At 40.5% G+C, this 17,781-nt stretch overlaps 1 protein-coding gene and 1 long non-coding RNA gene across 3 annotated transcripts in view; one reads left to right on the top strand and one right to left on the bottom strand.

The window, feature by feature from the left end:
• The window catches only part of LOC123960291, a 132,016-nt gene that overhangs the window by 62,826 nt on the left and 51,409 nt on the right, over window positions 1-17,781 (top strand). The gene's annotated exons all lie outside the window — the stretch shown is intronic.
• The window catches only part of efna5b (ephrin-A5b), a 91,203-nt gene continuing 75,815 nt past the window's right edge, over window positions 2,394-17,781 (bottom strand). The window contains exons 3-5 of one of the 2 annotated variants that reach the window (XM_046034955.1): window positions 6,549-6,614; window positions 6,082-6,162; window positions 2,394-4,527 (exon numbers count right to left, since the gene is read on the bottom strand). In XM_046034955.1, coding sequence (XP_045890911.1) covers window positions 4,400-4,527; window positions 6,082-6,162; window positions 6,549-6,614 — 275 coding nt within the window. In that variant the 3' untranslated portion in view covers window positions 2,394-4,399. The remainder of the gene's footprint in view (window positions 4,528-6,081; window positions 6,163-6,548; window positions 6,615-17,781) is intronic. The other variant, XM_046034957.1, reaches the window with a different exon arrangement.

The following is a 17,781-nucleotide window of genomic DNA, read 5'->3' as shown; positions in this document are numbered from 1 at the left end:
ACAATGATCAAAGCAATGTATTTCCGTTTTATTGTATTACTCATAGTTGCTCAGACACGTGTATATACAAATACAGATCATTTTTGTCAAATTTTTTTGTTGTTGTTTATATACTGTAAAAGAGCAGGTTGGAAATATTCCCCACTGATGGCAAAGTGGGAGCGGGGTTCAAAGGTGAGGGAAGAAGGACAGCAGGTGGTGTGGTGGAGGTTATACAAGCACAAGAAGAATGGGACAGGACAGGTGCACAAAATGAAGTGGTTCATCAGCCAGAGGGGAGCTGACGAAGAGAGGCTTTGCCCTGCACGCACAGTACCTGGATCGATGATAGGCTTTACCCCGCTAACAATCCAGTTCAGGATTTGGTGGAGGGGGTGCACTAATCCTTGTACTGTGCTTGGGACCGACGTCTACCGTAGGGACAAGTGATTCAGGGTTGTTAAAAAGGGAGAGAAAGTGAAGGGCCCTGTTGTAGCCTCTTCGACGCCAGCAGCCGTTCCGTGTAAAGCACAATGGCAGAAAGCGTCTTGTACACAGACGTGGCTGCCAGGGCAGAGGCTGAAGGGCTAAGGCATGGGAAACACTCTTCGTTGCCAAAGAGTGTTGCCGCTTCCCATTCACTGTGGCAACAGCAAATGAGAGACGCATACACACAAACTCAAAGGTCTCACACATTTTTTCACACTGGAAAAAACGTCCACATACTAATGTATACACTCCCATAAAACGCCCCCTCTTGGGAGAGCAGAAAGAGGATGAATAGTCAGAAGAGACAGACTGCAACTACATGGGATGAATTCAGTAGATGGGTACAGAAAGAGTCATTCTTAGGAGACAAAAAAAGTTGCTTTTGAACTACAAAATGACCGACCCCCACTGTAACTTCACAACAATGGTTTGTGTTATGTACATTTGTCATCTGTCACTACACAGCTTAATGACATCACTCAAATGGGGATGCAAAAAACACGCAACATGAAAGTGATCTGAAAATCTAACACGTCTTAAAAAGGAAAGAAAATAAGAGCAAAAGAAAACTTTCTTTTTAAAATTTTTCTGTTTGTTTTTTTGTTTTTTTACATGTCATCAAGTTCATGCGCATGCCACATAATGAAACTGGCAAGATCCTTCCATTAAAAAGCAAAACAGTCCACTCATGGCAGATCTTTCAGCTGACCAACATGCTTTCAAACACTGAAGGCAAAAAAGTACAAATAAGCCGTCTTAAGTGTTTCTTTCCTAGGCAGGATCCTTATGTGAAGAGATGGTGAAGGTTGGTGACTGGTTTGAAACATGTAACAGGTGAGCCACTCGTTTGGCTAACGTCCAGCCGTCTGTACACTGGTGTACAGTTCCCACAGGTTTCCCCTTCATATTAGCTCAAAGTTTCATTAGGCATTGAGGATCAAAGCACACAATGCATTGTTTGAGGACAGTACACACTCCGCAAAACCCAGAGATAATACCGTATTCATTTTTTAGAAAAGACATAAGAACCAAATTAATACTTTAATATCAAACACTATTTACATCAAGAAGTTTTCCTAATAATAATAGTCATAATCATCATCATCATAACAATAATAATAATTATACAGTTTTAACAATGATGTATCTCATTTTTTTCTTTTTTCCTCCAGAAAGGTACAAAACAGATACTAACCTAATACTACATGTTTTATTGTTGACTACCTCAGGATACACAGTATCCAGTTTATAAGTTGATCCTCATTTCCCAGGTTATGGTGTGTACAGAATAAACCATGGTAATAATAGCAATAATGACAAATAGTAGTATTGGTAATTATAAGAGAGTACAATTGAAGCTGGTTTCTGATAAAGGTTTAGTGTTAATCTGCTGACAAGCGTCCATTTTGAATCGGATGCAGTGCTCATTCCCTGTGGTGTTCTCCTGAAAATTAGAACCTCATTAAGTGGCCTCGTCTCCTATTACCCCCCATAGCTGAGCTGCTATTCCGCTGTAATAGCATTGTTACCGTAGCGCAAAAAACAAATGACTAAAGGCAAAGGCAGTCTTTCTGGGGAGAAAAAAAAATTAACACAAAAATAGTAAAAAAAAACCAGCAAAAACAAAACAGTGCATGCCTTTTGAGACCGAATGATACTGAACAATAGGTTTACCATTGGATGAGGTGTTTTTTTCCCCCAGTAGTGTAGCATGGATTTTTAGTTGTTTTATCTTGTTTTGTTAGGCACTCTAGCCACACTACCTCCGGCTGCCTCCCATGTCTTTTCTATCTGTTCCTGTGTGTGTGTCTCTTCCTTTAATTCTCTCCGTCTCCTTGACTTGCCAATTCTCTCAAACTGCAAGGTCATCAGTGCTGTAACCCCCCCCCCCCCCCCGGAAATCTACACACCCCCCCTCCCGAGACCCTTCAAGCCTTCCACCATCTATTTTTAATACCAGAAATAACTCCCTTTGCCACAACATGGGGTCCACATGCCTGTCATTTTGAACCTCATTAACGAGTCACTTAAACCGGTAACACTAGGAACTGTAGGTGGACATGCAATTGCTCCTGTCCTGCTTTTCTTGCTCTTTTTCTATCTTTCCGAAGCAATTGGTGACATATTTCTCGTATAAAAACCTGGCTCTTAAAGGAAATTAATTTCTCTGTCTGTCCTTCTTTAAAAGCAAAGAAACAAGTCTCTTCTGTTTTGGGGGGAAAAAAAGACGTAATAGCTTTCATTAAGCTAACTCGCCATGTGCATCTGTGGGAACTGAAGGAAGCTAAATATCATTATAACACGGTGAATTCATTTGAATGTAAGTGCTAACATTAACCTGGTCAGACTTGAATTAAATGGATAGTTTCTCTGTTTACACAATGTGTTTTCAACTAATTGGAGCATCTAAATGCTGCACTAACTGCTGCAAAATACTGAATGTGAGAACCAGCTAACTAATATTTCATGAGCGTGAGTCAAAGCTGTGGTTATGTTTAAGTGACAAGGACGTGAGAAGAAATATGGCACTGTGAATTGAAGTGTCTTTCAAACACTCCCCCATGACCTCTGTTATTGTTTTCATTGAAGTGGATTTCAGACAATACAAAAAAACACAAAGTTTACTGTGTCTGCAATGTGAGAGACAATGTTTGGAGACGCAAAGTAAAATAACTTAATGGTTTGGAAAAAATGTCCAATTTAAAAAAGTGTCCAATTTAGCTGTGAATAATTTTTTAAACAATCACTTTCAACAATCCGTATCAGAGAAAAAAGCTGTAGATGCAAATGTCTATGGGCGTGTTAATATTGAATAATACTCAAATGGAACAGAGAGAACAATTGCTGCCCAGCTCAGTAAACATTGCATAAAATGACTGTGACTTTGCCGTAAAATTGTGTGATCAACTTTCAAAAGATATCGATCCTCGCTCTTAATAGCAGTCTACAAAGTGTCTGGAGAGAAAGTTTCAATTTAGCTGTTTTGTGAGTCAGAGTGAACAAAATGCTTTGAGAGGTGTTTTATTGAGCGGACCGGCATGCTCTACACAATGGACAAGAAGGAGGACAAGAAAAAGTTGCCTCATGGTTCCATGGGTTTTACACTCACTCAGTCAAGCCGTAAGTAGCTTATTCACCTATTCATACACTTTGTATTCAAGAGAAAATTGGGCACTATCTTTAAACCAGGACAGTCTGAAGATCAGCGTGCTAAGGTGCATGCCATGTACGTATTTCTTAGTGCTGTGGTTTCCAGTCTGACCTCTGCTTAAAACCATTACTCTAATTTTCCTACTTCTTCATCTTTCAGCTTTGTACTGCACTTCCCAGTAAAATGGAGGCATAGAAATCTGCTTTTCATGACCTAGCAGAACTTGATCAAAATATTTTCTGAAAGGCTTCTTGAGAGGTCTCAGGACAACTATTGTGTATGTCCAGTACTTCCTAAGTCCTAGAATCTTTCCTACTGTGTAATGCTGCTACTGTATACAACTAAAAATCCTACCGCTATTGACTGTTACTCTAGAGGGATTTTTTTTTACTCTGTCAGCGTGTGTGTGTGTGTGTGTGTATGTGCATGTGTGTGGGTAAACGTCAGTGCTGCAATGATATAAACATGATGTAAAGGGATGTCACAAAAAAGTCACGGGAAAATAAGAATCACTAAGTGTCAAAAAAAGGGATTTGGCATCTTAGTTGAAGGTTTAAGAGGGGGAACTGTCTCTCCCACTTCCAACATCAACTTTTTTCACTCACAGACGGAGAAAGACCACTTAAATATATTTCTGAAAAAAATAGAGGGTTCCTTGAGAAGCCTGCTCTGATGCCCAATCAAGCAAAAACACTCCACCCAAATCCCACCCCTTCCCTGCAGCCTTGGGCAGATTCAGGCCACGCTAGGTGTAAATGCCCTCCGGGACAGAGGGAGGCGCTATAAAGTGAAAAGTGCTGGTAGGCAGACCAGCAGCAAAGCCAGGAGTGGACTTGTTTTCTGCAGGTGCGGGGCAGCATTTGTTTCGTCACTTCGGGAAGGCTCAGCTGGTTCATGGCTGGTATCGTCTGAATAAGAAATAAGAAAAAGAAACAAGGTGAATGGCTCTTTATGGTACAAACTCCTCTTTTGCAACAGTGCATCACAGATAAAAGACAACATTATGCAATTACTGGTTTCTCATTTGTTAAAGTTTCTGTTATGGTGTACATAGCTGTGAGCTGACCATATTTCAAAATTAATAACAATAGTGGAGACATCGGGGCATTACTGAGATGTTCAGCTCATGTTCATTGGGTTTCTTTAAACATAACGGTGTAAAGTTAATAGTAAAGTCTGAGTTGCCATATGAACTTGGGTTGCTATATCATGCTTCTAATCTCCGCAGAAACGTTTTTAATTCAATTCCCAGGTCTTTTGTGTCTGTTTGGCAGTGGCGTCAGTATCTGTGAGCAGCCATGTTCCTGCTGCACCATGATAAAGTAGCTGAACCATGCATAGCAAAGGACAGATAGAACAGAGGGCTGGACAGTTGCATAACAAAACGTGTGTGTGTGTGGGGGGGGGTGGAGGGAAGCGGCAACAGTAGATGACGGATGAATGTTTTAATTTCCCTCAGTGGGAGAATGCAATTGGGGAATGAGCCAAAAGAAGCATGCAAGGTGAGAGGCAGCCATCAAACGTGGAGGCAGGATAGCAAGATGGGCAAATAGGCAGGTGGGCATCACAAATGTCCTAGGTTCTAGCCATGTGTGTATTTGTGTGTCACATTTAGATGTTAGTATATAAAATGTAAAATTCACAGTGAACTGAATGCAATAGATATTTTCAAATAAATTTTATCCATAAAAATGAGGTAAATGACTTGTCTTATATTTGACGATTTGTTATATATCTCATATTTGTTTTTTCCCCCTCCTTTGTGTTGTTTCAGATCCTGGGGATGAGACAGCAGCATGTGGTTGATGTGGAGTTTCTGTTCAGTCACTGGGTTAGACTCACATATGAAGACATAGAAATGCTGTGCGTTCAGCACAGAAAATAATCAATCCTGCGCTACAGAGCCAAATAACAGCTCAGTGAAAGAGTGAAACAGATCAAATAAATTTGCCAAATCTATAATTGATGTGTATATGTATACAGATGATTTAATTAATGATATTGATTTATATGTATAGTTTTTGATGTATTAAGGTAGAATGATTTTAGTAAAACATCAAGATTAACTATATGGAGCACATGCAGTTGGAAGTAACATTCAGTGTTCAGTTAGTGAAAAGGTTTGAAAACAGTGTGAGGTATGAAACATGCACATCTATGAGAACATCATACTGTGAACTGACACATTCATGAATATGAGATATATATATATATATATATATATATATATATATATATATATATAAAAACATGCAATATAGCCCATCAATATAATATTCTAGCAACAGTAGTATGACACAGCTTTGGTAATCAGTTTAAGAGAAGCATCAGGCAGGGATATGGAAAGACAGATCAGCTTCCGGACAAACAGCATAAAAGGAAAGAGGCACACAACAAGAGACATGTACAGATGTATGGAGGTCATACTGAAGACAATCAAAAAAGCAGGAAGCCATACTAACCTCGTGGTTCTAATGTATTGTCTACTTTGTCGTTTACATCAAAAACGCGGTCATGTACGCCTATAGTTTTCACACAGCTGTCTATAACAGAAAATAGGGAGAATGAGAGATCATTAGAGGTATATGCCAAATAGGTTAGTGACATTTGAAGCCCCCCTCTCAGCCCTGAAATTAAACATCCCAAGCAACAAAGCTCATGGCAACATTCAGATGAGGTATGAAGTGACCTGGATTTCATTTGATGGGATCATCTATCATCCTTTCCATGTTTTCAAACAAAACATTTTCTTAGCAAGTAAAGCAGTTTTGTGATAAATGGAAGGGGGTATGTTGGACAGTGAACAAAAGGTAATCGAGGAGGAAGTGAGGTAACCAGAGAAGTAGACATAAACTATTTTGATTTTTAATCCAAATGTATACTTCAACGAGCTCTATTACAAAGCCTTATGTTGCATGCAAACACTTACTTGATGGTCGGACGAAAACTTTAAGCTTCAGGCATGTTTTCCTCCCATTCTCAGCAATGGTGGAGGCTGAAAAAGAAGTACAGACATAGGTAAAGAGGGTGTTAATTTAATACAATATGTAGTATCACATGTGCACTAAACAATCAAAAACTTTGTTTCCGACTACTTTTCCTTCATATAAAGACCTGCATAAATTCCCCGTAGACAACATTTAAAACTGTAGTTTATTCAAAATAAACGTTCAGATAGTTAATGTTGACTCTTAAGTGGATTTTGGGGGGTTTAGTCATGGCTCTTGTGAAATTATAGCCAGAAAGTATTTACAGATGTGCTAGGAAAATCTCTAGGGAAAGTGGAGTGCTTTACTCACACTTTAATTGTAGCATTTTAGATTTTACGGATGGCAGCAGCTTAGTGAGGATCAAGAAATTAACATTATTTGGACTTTTTTTTTTTTTTTTAAACACTCCAAACTGGAAGCCTATCATGTTGTTCTAATATTTTATATGTATACATTTGTATTTTCCTCAACCTCGACACTCTTCGAGGGACCCAAAGTTCACACACAGAGGTATGTGTGGATGATGGTTTGCGGTTGCTGTCAGGAAATGGATCCCTTCCTGTCAAGCCCATGGGGTGTGCATCTCTGAGCGTTAGCTACCATAGTGGTTGTAGCACATCCCCTAAAAATATCTCATGTGGAGAGTGCGCGTGTGTGTGTGTGTGTGTGTGTGTGCGGTTGACCGCTAATGGTGTTGTGGTGAGGCACCAGGTGCTGTCTCCTGTAGACGAGGATAAGGGTCAAACACATGTCAGTTGGAGCGTGGTGGGTCCGCACTGCTTGCATCTATCATGGTAGCAGAACGTACAGTAATTAAAAAATATATGCTGTTGTCATGTGTCAGGACCTCTCATCAAATGGAGAATATTGCAGGTTTTTCACACTAATGTCATAAAATAATGCAATTTATTAAAAACTAGTTTTCATTACTATCCCTTTCAGCTCCAGAGAGACCATATTGTCCGTTAAGATGACTTTCGGGCATCATTTTATGTCCTCTGTGGATCATTCCACAGCTGATGCAATGAAGCCAAGCATTTCCAAAGGCTACCATTTGGGATCTGTCAACTCCTCTCTAGTGAACCTTTACCTAACCCCTCCCTTCCCTTCCCTCTCTCCCAGCTGTGTCACCCTCTCTTCTCGTCTGTCAGTGTGGCCATATCCATTCATCAAAGCTCAACTGACCTGCCATATTTGCAGCACATACACCCATGAATGTGGGCACGTACACATGCATGCAAGAAACAGATGTTATAGTGTCTTATACTGTCTTGATGTTATAGTACATCATCTTAAATCATTTTTACAATTCTCTGATTCTCTCAATTTGCAGAATGTTTTACATTTTTCAAAAATGTCTGTATACACATTGCTGCAATTGATGTTCCAGCATTTTTTCATGTTTAGGTTGCAAAAAAAAAATCAGTGAGCTGTCTCTTTAGCCAGGGATGTGTTCATTAAAGAATGATTGACTAATACCTATGGAAAAGAATTAGAGAGGGAAATCTATTCCTTTCTTCAATTTTCTATGCTCTCTACTCCTGATTTATAGTAGAGATCCAGATGCCAGTTTTTTTTTTTAATCAAATGCATATTGCATACTCTTTCAATCACCTTCATTTTGCGAAGCCTTCTCTACAGCTCATCAAGCGCGCTCTCTCTCTCTCGCTCTCGCTCTTGCTCTCTCTCTCGGCCTTGCTGTTACCATTTTAATGTTGTCGCTCCATCAGCTGTTATCTGTTTCTTAGTCATGTGTCAGTGTGCAAGAGAGGTGGCATGAGATCAGTTGCCTTTTTTTCACACCTCTGTTCATATTCAGCAGATGCAGAAGAGGACAAAAGTGGAGGGAAGAGAGAGAGAGCCTTATTATTTCGCTGTGGAGGCAGCCGATGACACGCTAATGAACCTTGACCACCGGCGCTCACCCACTCAGTCATATATACACACCAGTACCCACACAATTTATGTCACTCTTCTTATTGCTCCACTTCTCTTTTCCACCACTACTTTATGCTCCCATTTTCAATGTGTGCACACACACAGCCAGCACACACATACGCGTGCACATAAAGACACCATCTCTCCAGATGTCTTATCTTCATCATTGTTGTGGGCAGAGCTGAGTCACAGCCATCGACACCAGCCACTTAGCAAAGGCAGCTGATCATGAGAGACGTATGGCCGTGATGAAAATGGCAAAAGGCATGTGGGAGTCTCTGTCATGATGACAGTTTGTGAAGCTGTGATGTGATGTATATAAATTTGGCCACTACATGCTATCTACCTACTTACACAAGGAGAATCGTGGCCATAAGGTGCAAGAGTGAACAGATATCATGACTGCGGTGATCCAAGTGGCTTTCAACAATTACATAGTTTCAGTGGAATTCATTATTAAAGCTAAAGCGTCTCATTTCTATGTTTCTTATAAAGTAAATGACAATGACCAGCCAATGTTGACGTTGCTCTGCTAATGTGACAAAAGTCTGAGCTAGGATGTGACCATTGTGTTGATATGCAGCAGATGACTAAGATGTGTTGCCGGACTGTACATTCTTGACTACAAAGGAAAGATTAGGCTTTGGCTCTGCATTCCTTTCTTGGTAGCAGCTCCTAATTCTCTGTGTGTGATGAGGATCCCTCCATCCGGGCCCAAACTGTCCGCGCCAGCGCCTGTTTATTTTGGATTAACATGCTGCTGAGGGCCAGCTTATTGTTCTTGTAGGCCGTAACATCAACACCTGCTATTCTGGTTCCCATCAGGGCCCACAGCCTCAACCATCAATCCATCCGGCCTGAGCAAGTGGCCGCTTTGAAGGACAGAGGCCCTTAAAAGATGTCCCGGGACGGGGGGGGACGGGGGGACGGGGGGGGGGGGGGGGGGGGGGGGGGGGGGGGGGTGGGGGGGGGGGGGGGGGGGGGGGGGGGGGGGGGGGGGGGGAGGGGGGGTCAGGTTACTCCTCCAAGCCTTGTCCCCTGGCGGGTAATGGCTGGTCCCCTCAGTACACTGCATTATGCATCAGCATTAAGGCAAATGGAATGAAGCAGAATCCAATTACGGAAGAACAAACAGGTGGGCTCAATGCAGCTTAGGCGCAGTATTGTTTCAATCACAGCCCAAGCCAAGCTTTATTGCAACTGTAATGTTATCTGGAAAACACATTTCCTTTGCCTTTCAATGAAAGATTCAACAGCACGTTCCAGACACGAGGACATATAACCATGTGTCTGCAGTGATAGGAAGCAACGAGTAACGTTTACGCGGACTAAATACAGTAGATAATGTAATTGCAGGATATCAATTTCTTATCCATGGCTCAGCTGGGTGAGTCAATCAAACTGCCATAACAGGCTTTGTTTATTATTATTTTTTAACATTAAAACAGGTGTCGTCAGGGTCTTCTCATTGCCAGTGAACATTTCCAAGAAGTGGACATTTGCAATATCAACACAACCACAAGGCTTAATGCAAATTGCAGATTAGCAGTATGGCACAAATGGTTTAAAATCATTTGTAGAGTGAAAGTTTCAATTTCCCCTCCTTTGATAAATACTTTGACAGCTGTTTAAGATTATCTTGTTTGAAGTGGTTCTCTACGACATCGGTAAGCAATCCAATGTGTCCCAAATGTCCACAAATCTAAACATACTGTGATAACCAACTGTTGACATTTAATATAAAACTGTATTTTATTAGCAAAGAAAAGCCGAGCCTTGCGTAGACACCATCATGTAAACTTGTAACATTAATAACATCATGTTAGCGTGCCTCTAGTGTGCTTCAGGTCTCCAGCTGGCTTTAATAATGGTGCTCTAATCCTTTGATCCCTGCTTATTTGTCAGAATGGGACGGGTTAAACAGAAAGCCCTGTAATGTTGTGTCCAGCACTGAGCATTCATAGCTTGCTAATTCTGCCAGCTCTCTGGAAAAAAAAGGCAGAGAGTCTTGTCTTTCATTCACTGAGATTGCTCGTGTGGATTACATTGTACAAACCTAGTCAGAGTTTAGGTCCAAGAGTCTGATTTTACATAAACCGGTGTCCAAGAGAGAGGACACACGTAGACAAAAACACACAAATACATGCAGCGCTACTTTCTAGAACCTTTGTGTCGTCTTCTGCCCACGTCTCCATCTAGCTAATTAGACAGTTCGCAGCCAGAATACATTTCTTCTATTCCGTGTACAGAAATCACTGCTGGGATTCATTAACGTTTGTCCTTCGGTTTCAGGGTGTGGAATCAGACAATGAGGAGGACAGATGATGAACTATGTGGAAGAAAACCTTGAGTTCAAGAGACTAATGTGAGTTTCAGAGAGGGTAAGAGAGAGAGTGAGTGAGTATTTATATGGCCTCTTAAATAGGTAATATAAACTGTTGCAAGGTCCAAAATAATCTATTCAGTGCCTACAATAGTATAAAATGTTGTACATGCGTACAGCATGTCCTTCACCACATTCAACCAGTTACAAAGCAGCATACATTTCTACTAAGACATCTTCAAAAGAGGAGGGCAAATATAATAAAAAGATTCAAAACTACAGAGCAGCACATAGAAACTATCTGGACTGCATGTGTGTCTGTATGTCTACACAAAATGTGTGCGTGTAAGAAGATGGAAGAGACCATCCACTGAAGAGGCCCATTAACCAGATGCTACTACAGCGAACGCACAATAGGAGGGAATGATGGGGGATGCGAGAAGTGGTGAAAGAGGAGGACTTGGATTCAGGCAGCCGAGGGAACATAAACTCCCACGCCCCTGGTGATAGCTGGCCTTTTGCTCTCTCCGTGCATCTTTCAACTTCCGCCAAACCTGAACTGCAGTCATTCCTCATGCCACTTGGCGCCGAGGTTAAGAGGTCACAAGCAATGAGGAGAAGAGTGAGAGAAAGAAGGGGAGAGGGGGTGAGAGCAATAAGTTGAGAGGGGTAAGTGAGTTAAAATCAATAATGCCCAATTAAACATTGCACTAGCTTCCTCACACTGATGTATGTCAATGCAGTAGTGTGGGGACACAATTATTTCCCTTCGCTATTATGGGAATGTATAAGCATCATTATTTTGTGAAAGATCACAAAATGATAATCTAACAAATTACTCTGTCTTCTGGAAAATGAAAAGTGAGTGATTGAAAGTCTGAAAAACCCTTAAATTTCATCAACTCATTCATGTCTTCTAACTCAAATTACAATGAATGTGATGATTTATTAATCTAAGGGAGGGAGGGTTCAGCTTTTTAAAGCTGCCACAGAATAATAAATCACTGTACATAATAATGTTTCATTACTGCACTTAGTGTAGCCCATAGAATCATAATATTATTGTTATGGCATCCACCCTCTGAATAAACCAGATGTGTGTGGAGGTGTGCGTGCGCAAATGTGTGTATTGCAATAGACAGAATGAAGAACAAGTAAATTAACAATAACCAATTAAACATAATGACTAATGCACTGGGTTAATAATATATGTGTTAATGGTTTAATGGACAAGGAGGAAATGCCCTTGTCTTTGTGAAAGTGAATCTTAATCAGCTCCTGAAGACGGTTGTTAGATGCATGAGTCATATTAGGCTGAGAGGAACCTCGTGCCCTCTGAATCACAACCCTCGTCTGCCCTACTTTTCCTCTGATCTCTTGGCTTTTCACAGCCTTTCTGTTTTTCTGCAGACAAAGTGATGACTACTTTATTGGCGGTCAAACTCAAATAACTTGATTAGAGACTTTTCTGCCTCGCCTTGCTTTCTCTGGGCTGTCAACAAGTGGGCCATGACTTAGCTCACGGTCTATTATTAGCAAAGTCTGGCCAATGGGCTGGCTCGCTGGTTGACTGTTTTCAGTTTATTTTTAAAAGGGGACTCTTGAACGCCAATGTCATGGAGTCCAGTCACGGCCAGGCCTTTAACAGTTTATTCTTATGTTGTTGGATCTTCTCAAGAGTCTGTAGACCAAACTGATTTTGTAGCATTTTCTAATGTGTTTGATGTGCATATTGGGTGACACATTTAAGAAATTTGAAAATGAAGTGTCTTAGTGAGGTGTTAGGCCACCACAAGCTGCCAGAATAGCTTCAGTGCAGCTTGGCATAGATTCTACTTCTAGTGGGATTGAAAAACACTCTTCCAAATGATATTCCCTCATTTGGTGTTTTGATGGTAGATGTGAAGAGTGTGATCCAAAACCTCTCATACATGTTCAATTGTGTTGAAGTCATGTGACTGTTAAGGCCTTTGCATAATATGATTCACATCATTTTCATAATCAACTAACCATCCGGTGACTCCCTTGTGCTCTCTATGGAAGCACCTGCATTTGTTGTGCTTTATTCTGGTTTTCCTTTAATTTGTCACCAGTCTGTAAAGAGAGGGGAGTTAGTTACTGTGGGTAGTGCTGTCCTTAAATCCACAGGAAGATGAGATGAAAAGGGGAGATAAGAAATGATGTAACCATGGGAGACTGAGGTGGTGGAATGTCTATCCATGTATCAGGATTATAATGATGCATTCAAAGCAGTGTGCATCTGTGCAGCTTTTCTGTGTGTCTGTTCATGCATGCGTGTGCATATTGTACATGAGGAGATGAGTATCCATGCGAGAGTGTGTGTGTGTAGCTTTCTGTCATATAACTCCATGTTGTCGGATCATTTCTGAATGCTGATGACACGTTGATTTTTCATGTGAACGAATGAAAGGGCTGAGTTATGATGGTCCATATGCAGGGTCCCTCCTTGTACCACCAATGGAACAGCACCAGCTCTTTATCATTATTAGCAGATCTCCCATAGCTCTAACAAAACACAGACAGCATACACCAGTGGTCGGCAATAGGTGGCCTGCGGGCCAGAACCGGCCCACCAGCAATAATATCTGGCCCGGGGCCAGAATGCTTTGATAGCAGAAAAATAAAAAATAAGCTAAATAAATTGATAATGGCTGGTGCTGAAATAGATCTCAGTCATGACAGCTACAGTTACTCACACAATCACTTCCTGTTAAGTGATTGTGCCTAAATAAATGCATGAGAACGTCTTTTGCAGCAATGCTTCATGTCGAGTTTATTAAGAGCTTTTACTTTGAAGAGTTCTGAAGGACATTCAAAAGAGTCTCTGGCTTGCTTGACACACCTCTGAAAAAGCCGTCAGTAAACGTGTGATTGGATTCTCCTGAATTTCCTCAGGGAAATGAAAATAAGTGTCCACAGGTTTATGAATGTGGATCAAACGCCGGAACGCACACACACACTGCAGCACATGCTTTATTATGAGCATGTACAAAAGTGTCCTTTTGTTCATATGTCTATTAATGCCATTTTCCTACTCCTGCTGCATACTCTACGATCTCTACTCCTTTCTCCTCTCGGGACAGGCTTGAAGGAGCATGGCACATCACAGGATTTATGATCAATCAGACGGCTTTAGTCCATGTCTTGGAGAATCTGTCTGAGCTTTGTGTGCATGTTGTAGTCCAGTAAAGTTGAATAAGACCTTATGAATATCAAAAGGTTTTCTTGCGTGTTAGCTTGGTATTTATGATCATTGATTGAAGCCTCACCAAATGTTTTTTCATTTTGTAATCTAACATGGGTAGAATCATCGCCCACCCTCTGGGTTATGTTGGCCATTTAGCAAGTGTTGCATTTGATATCAGCCACATATTTTCTGTGTTTCTGTAATATCCTTCTTTCTCGCAGTGTCAAACCCAGAAATAGCTATAAAATAACTCCATCCAGAAGTGCGGCGCAAAGGGGGTTATTGATTGTGTTTTCCGTGCGAAGCAGTAGCAGTACACATAGGTGAAATCTTTTCTGCCGACAATCTGCCACTGCATGATCACACCGAGTGGTTTCCTATTTGCCACACATCTTACACGCCTAAAAACACCATAACTCGGCTCACTCATCTCTTGCAGTGAGCTGCCACCGATATTGGATTTCTGCCCTTTTCAGATTAAAATCACTCAAATACAAGATTGTGGATTGTGTCCATATTAAAAAAAACGTGCTCACATCAGCATTCTGTGAGATGGGTTTCACTTAAACCATGAATGCACTGCGAACTCTGACCTGAGAATTGCTCTCAACTGTCCGCTTATCCTGTTCCGTCTGTCACAGAGGCAGACACTTTTGAGCTGTAACTCACTGCTAATGCTGCATTTTGCTGAATTGATTGCATATGTGGCCGTTGGATTACTCTCTGCGTCTCCCTGGGACTGGTCAATTTAGCGTCTTTAATGTATTCCTCTGTTAATTTTTTTTAGTCTCCCGGCCCTGTCTTGTGTTGAGAAAACACAGCTGGGTGGTGTTTACAAAAGGATCAGGCTCCTGACTGACTCCAGCTTTTGTCATGTCTTCAATTACCTGCCTCAGACAGAGAGAAGAGGCTGACACTAACAAAAATGAAGAATTATGACCTCCATTTGAGTAAACTCCCTCCGTCCTGCTAGCGTTGATTAAGCTGTTTCTGTTGTTGAAGCAGATGACAGCAGAACCCTGTCTCCTCTCTCTAATTTTATCAGAGATGCAACAAATCAGCCCTCGACCCGCAACAAACTCATAGGGCGAAAACACCATTAACGGGCATTTTCTCTGCAGGGATATGATGTGACAGCTTAATTTTCATCTACAAACAAGAAAGCTAATCAATCACATCACTGAGGGCCGATTTTTCATCCCCCATTCCCTCAGGTCATTTGGCTACAGAATGTTATTAGAGATGAGGAAAAGATTAATATTCTGATACTGTATGTATGAGCACTGTTTATATATAAGGTCTCTACTGCTCTGCATGTTGTTAAACATTGGTTACTCTAAATGAATACTAGAGTAATCAGTGAAATATTGACTGTAAATGAATATTTTATCTTAAGACTGTACTTCTGCAGCAATGCTATAAAACCAAAGAAATAATGCATTTCATGATTTCCCCTTTATGATATACTGCTACATCTCAACTGCATGAGCCCATTCACAGTTAACAACTGCAACCTCTGCCTCATGTGCTCATGGGTAGTGACCTCTTCCTCAGGACACACTGAAGTTTCTGTTTAGTGCAGGTGTCCAGCTTCAGTGAGTAATGGTGCATACAATTCTCTGTTAGATATGCTACACTACGGATTCACACAATGTAGGCAAATTGGATACAAGGGCAAAGTCTGACCACTTATTTTGTGCTGAGCTGCAGATATCGTCATACCTTTTACAGTTGAAATGTATTTGCTATGTTGACAATAGTTGTAGGTACTATTTGTGGTGTAATGTCCAGTGGAAAATTGGGTAAACTCAGGTTGTGCACCAGAGGAGTGATATTAAACTGAAATATTCTCATTTCAGTACATTCAAAGGTGATATCTTGGTTTCTATAAGCCTTCCAAGGCTAGTTTATGTGGCAATTTCAAGTAGGAGACGTCATGAACATTGGTTGCTAACTTGAGTCAACATAGTGTTTACAAGCGTGTGAAAACTGACATCTATGTAGTGATGCTTCAAGTCAAGAGTGGACCTGAAGATGTTAGAAGAACCAATGCTGAATAGTGTCCCTAAAAATATCCAGCCTGAGCCTAGAGCTTAATCAGTGTTTACTCATGGCTGCACAGCAGTACTCACTGATGGCTTCAAACCTGACAACCATCTTTATTCTCGTTGGCGACAATAATGAGACTGGATATCGTTGCAAGGTAGATGGCATTGTGTTATCACAATAACAGTCTGAAGTTAAATATCTGTTTCATAGTTCAATAAGCTTCTACATCTCAGAAATAAACCTGGACACATAACATAATGATTATCATTAAAAAGAGCTACACAGTGCCTTCACTTCATTAAGCATTAAGTGTGGTGTTATCAGACACTGACAAACTGCAGGCACTATACCACTGAAAAGATTCCAGCAGGAAGAATGAGTTCTTCATGGCAGACCGGGAGAAAAGGACTACACTAAATATTGTTAAAACAAACAACTCACCTGCCCAATGCTTTCTTTGCTACAGAAACAACATGAATTCAGGCCTTTCCAGCTTTGTTTCTGGGAACAGACGTGTTTTCTATGTTGGGTCTGACTGTATATTGTAACTTCTGACTGAGGTAACCCAGAATCTGTAACACTGTTTCTCTCCACACTGGACATTATCTGAATATCAGTCGAGTCATCTGAAAGTGACAGTCCTTAAAGAGGCAGCATGTTCCTCAAGAACACTTCACTAGGACAAATGATTGACATCATGCATCTTGTCTTAAAGGGGCTGTTTACCATTTCCCGTCACCACACCACTGCTTAAGAGTATCATACAAACTTTATACATAATAACTTTATATAGATATAGTTCTTTATATATACACATATATATTTATTAGTGTGTATCATTGGATATTGTGCCACGTAATTGACAAACCAAACCAAGGCCAAAATGATGTGAGCAAATATTGGTAGCAGGAAAATGGACTCACGTGGGATGGCCATGTTGCTCTGTTTCTGCTGCATTATGTAAGCAATGTTACGAAACGTTTTGTTAACACATTAGTCAAAAGAACTTAATAAGCTGAATATTATTATATGCCTAGTGATGACTCAGTCCAATCACTTTACCACTTAATAGAGACACAAAAGGAAAGTTTTAGTGATACAACAAACTACAGACTGCAACAGGTCACAAAACTTGTAGCAGTTGGACCTAGGTCGGTGTTGTTAAGTAAATTAACTGTGCATGTAAGCATACAGTACACCAAGGAAATGGAACTTATGCCTGAAAAGTTTACCCCTTACAACTTAAATGCCATAGATTGTTGCAATTGGTGCCAAACAGACCTGCTTCTGTTGTTATGTGGTTTTCAGTATTGCTCTTTAAAAAAGATTAAAGATAAAAGATGATCAAGTCTGAGCTAAAGTTTTTCACAATCTTGGCTGCTGAATATTTATATTAATAGTATGTTAAGCCAAAATGTAATCCCTTAGAAAATTACAGTAATTAGGTTATACTCTTTTGAAAAATTCCCTGTTGTGATTTAATTTTGCAGCCTGTTTACTTAATGCTCAGTTAAAAAGTTGTATTTATCACTGAATTCTTAAGATTAAAGGAGAATAAAAATGATGTAACCCAATGCAACTTGAAAGGTCTTACATGTTTCTACTACTAGTTGATGAGGAAGACTCCCTCATGGTGGTGGTAGTGATGATGATA

This window comes from Micropterus dolomieu, linkage group LG21 (assembly GCF_021292245.1).
Source record: "Micropterus dolomieu isolate WLL.071019.BEF.003 ecotype Adirondacks linkage group LG21, ASM2129224v1, whole genome shotgun sequence".
In the NCBI taxonomy this organism is placed as follows: domain Eukaryota; kingdom Metazoa; phylum Chordata; class Actinopteri; order Centrarchiformes; family Centrarchidae; genus Micropterus; species Micropterus dolomieu.
The sequence above is the reverse complement of the archived record's forward strand: the minus strand, read 5'-3'. Positions and strand labels throughout refer to the sequence as shown.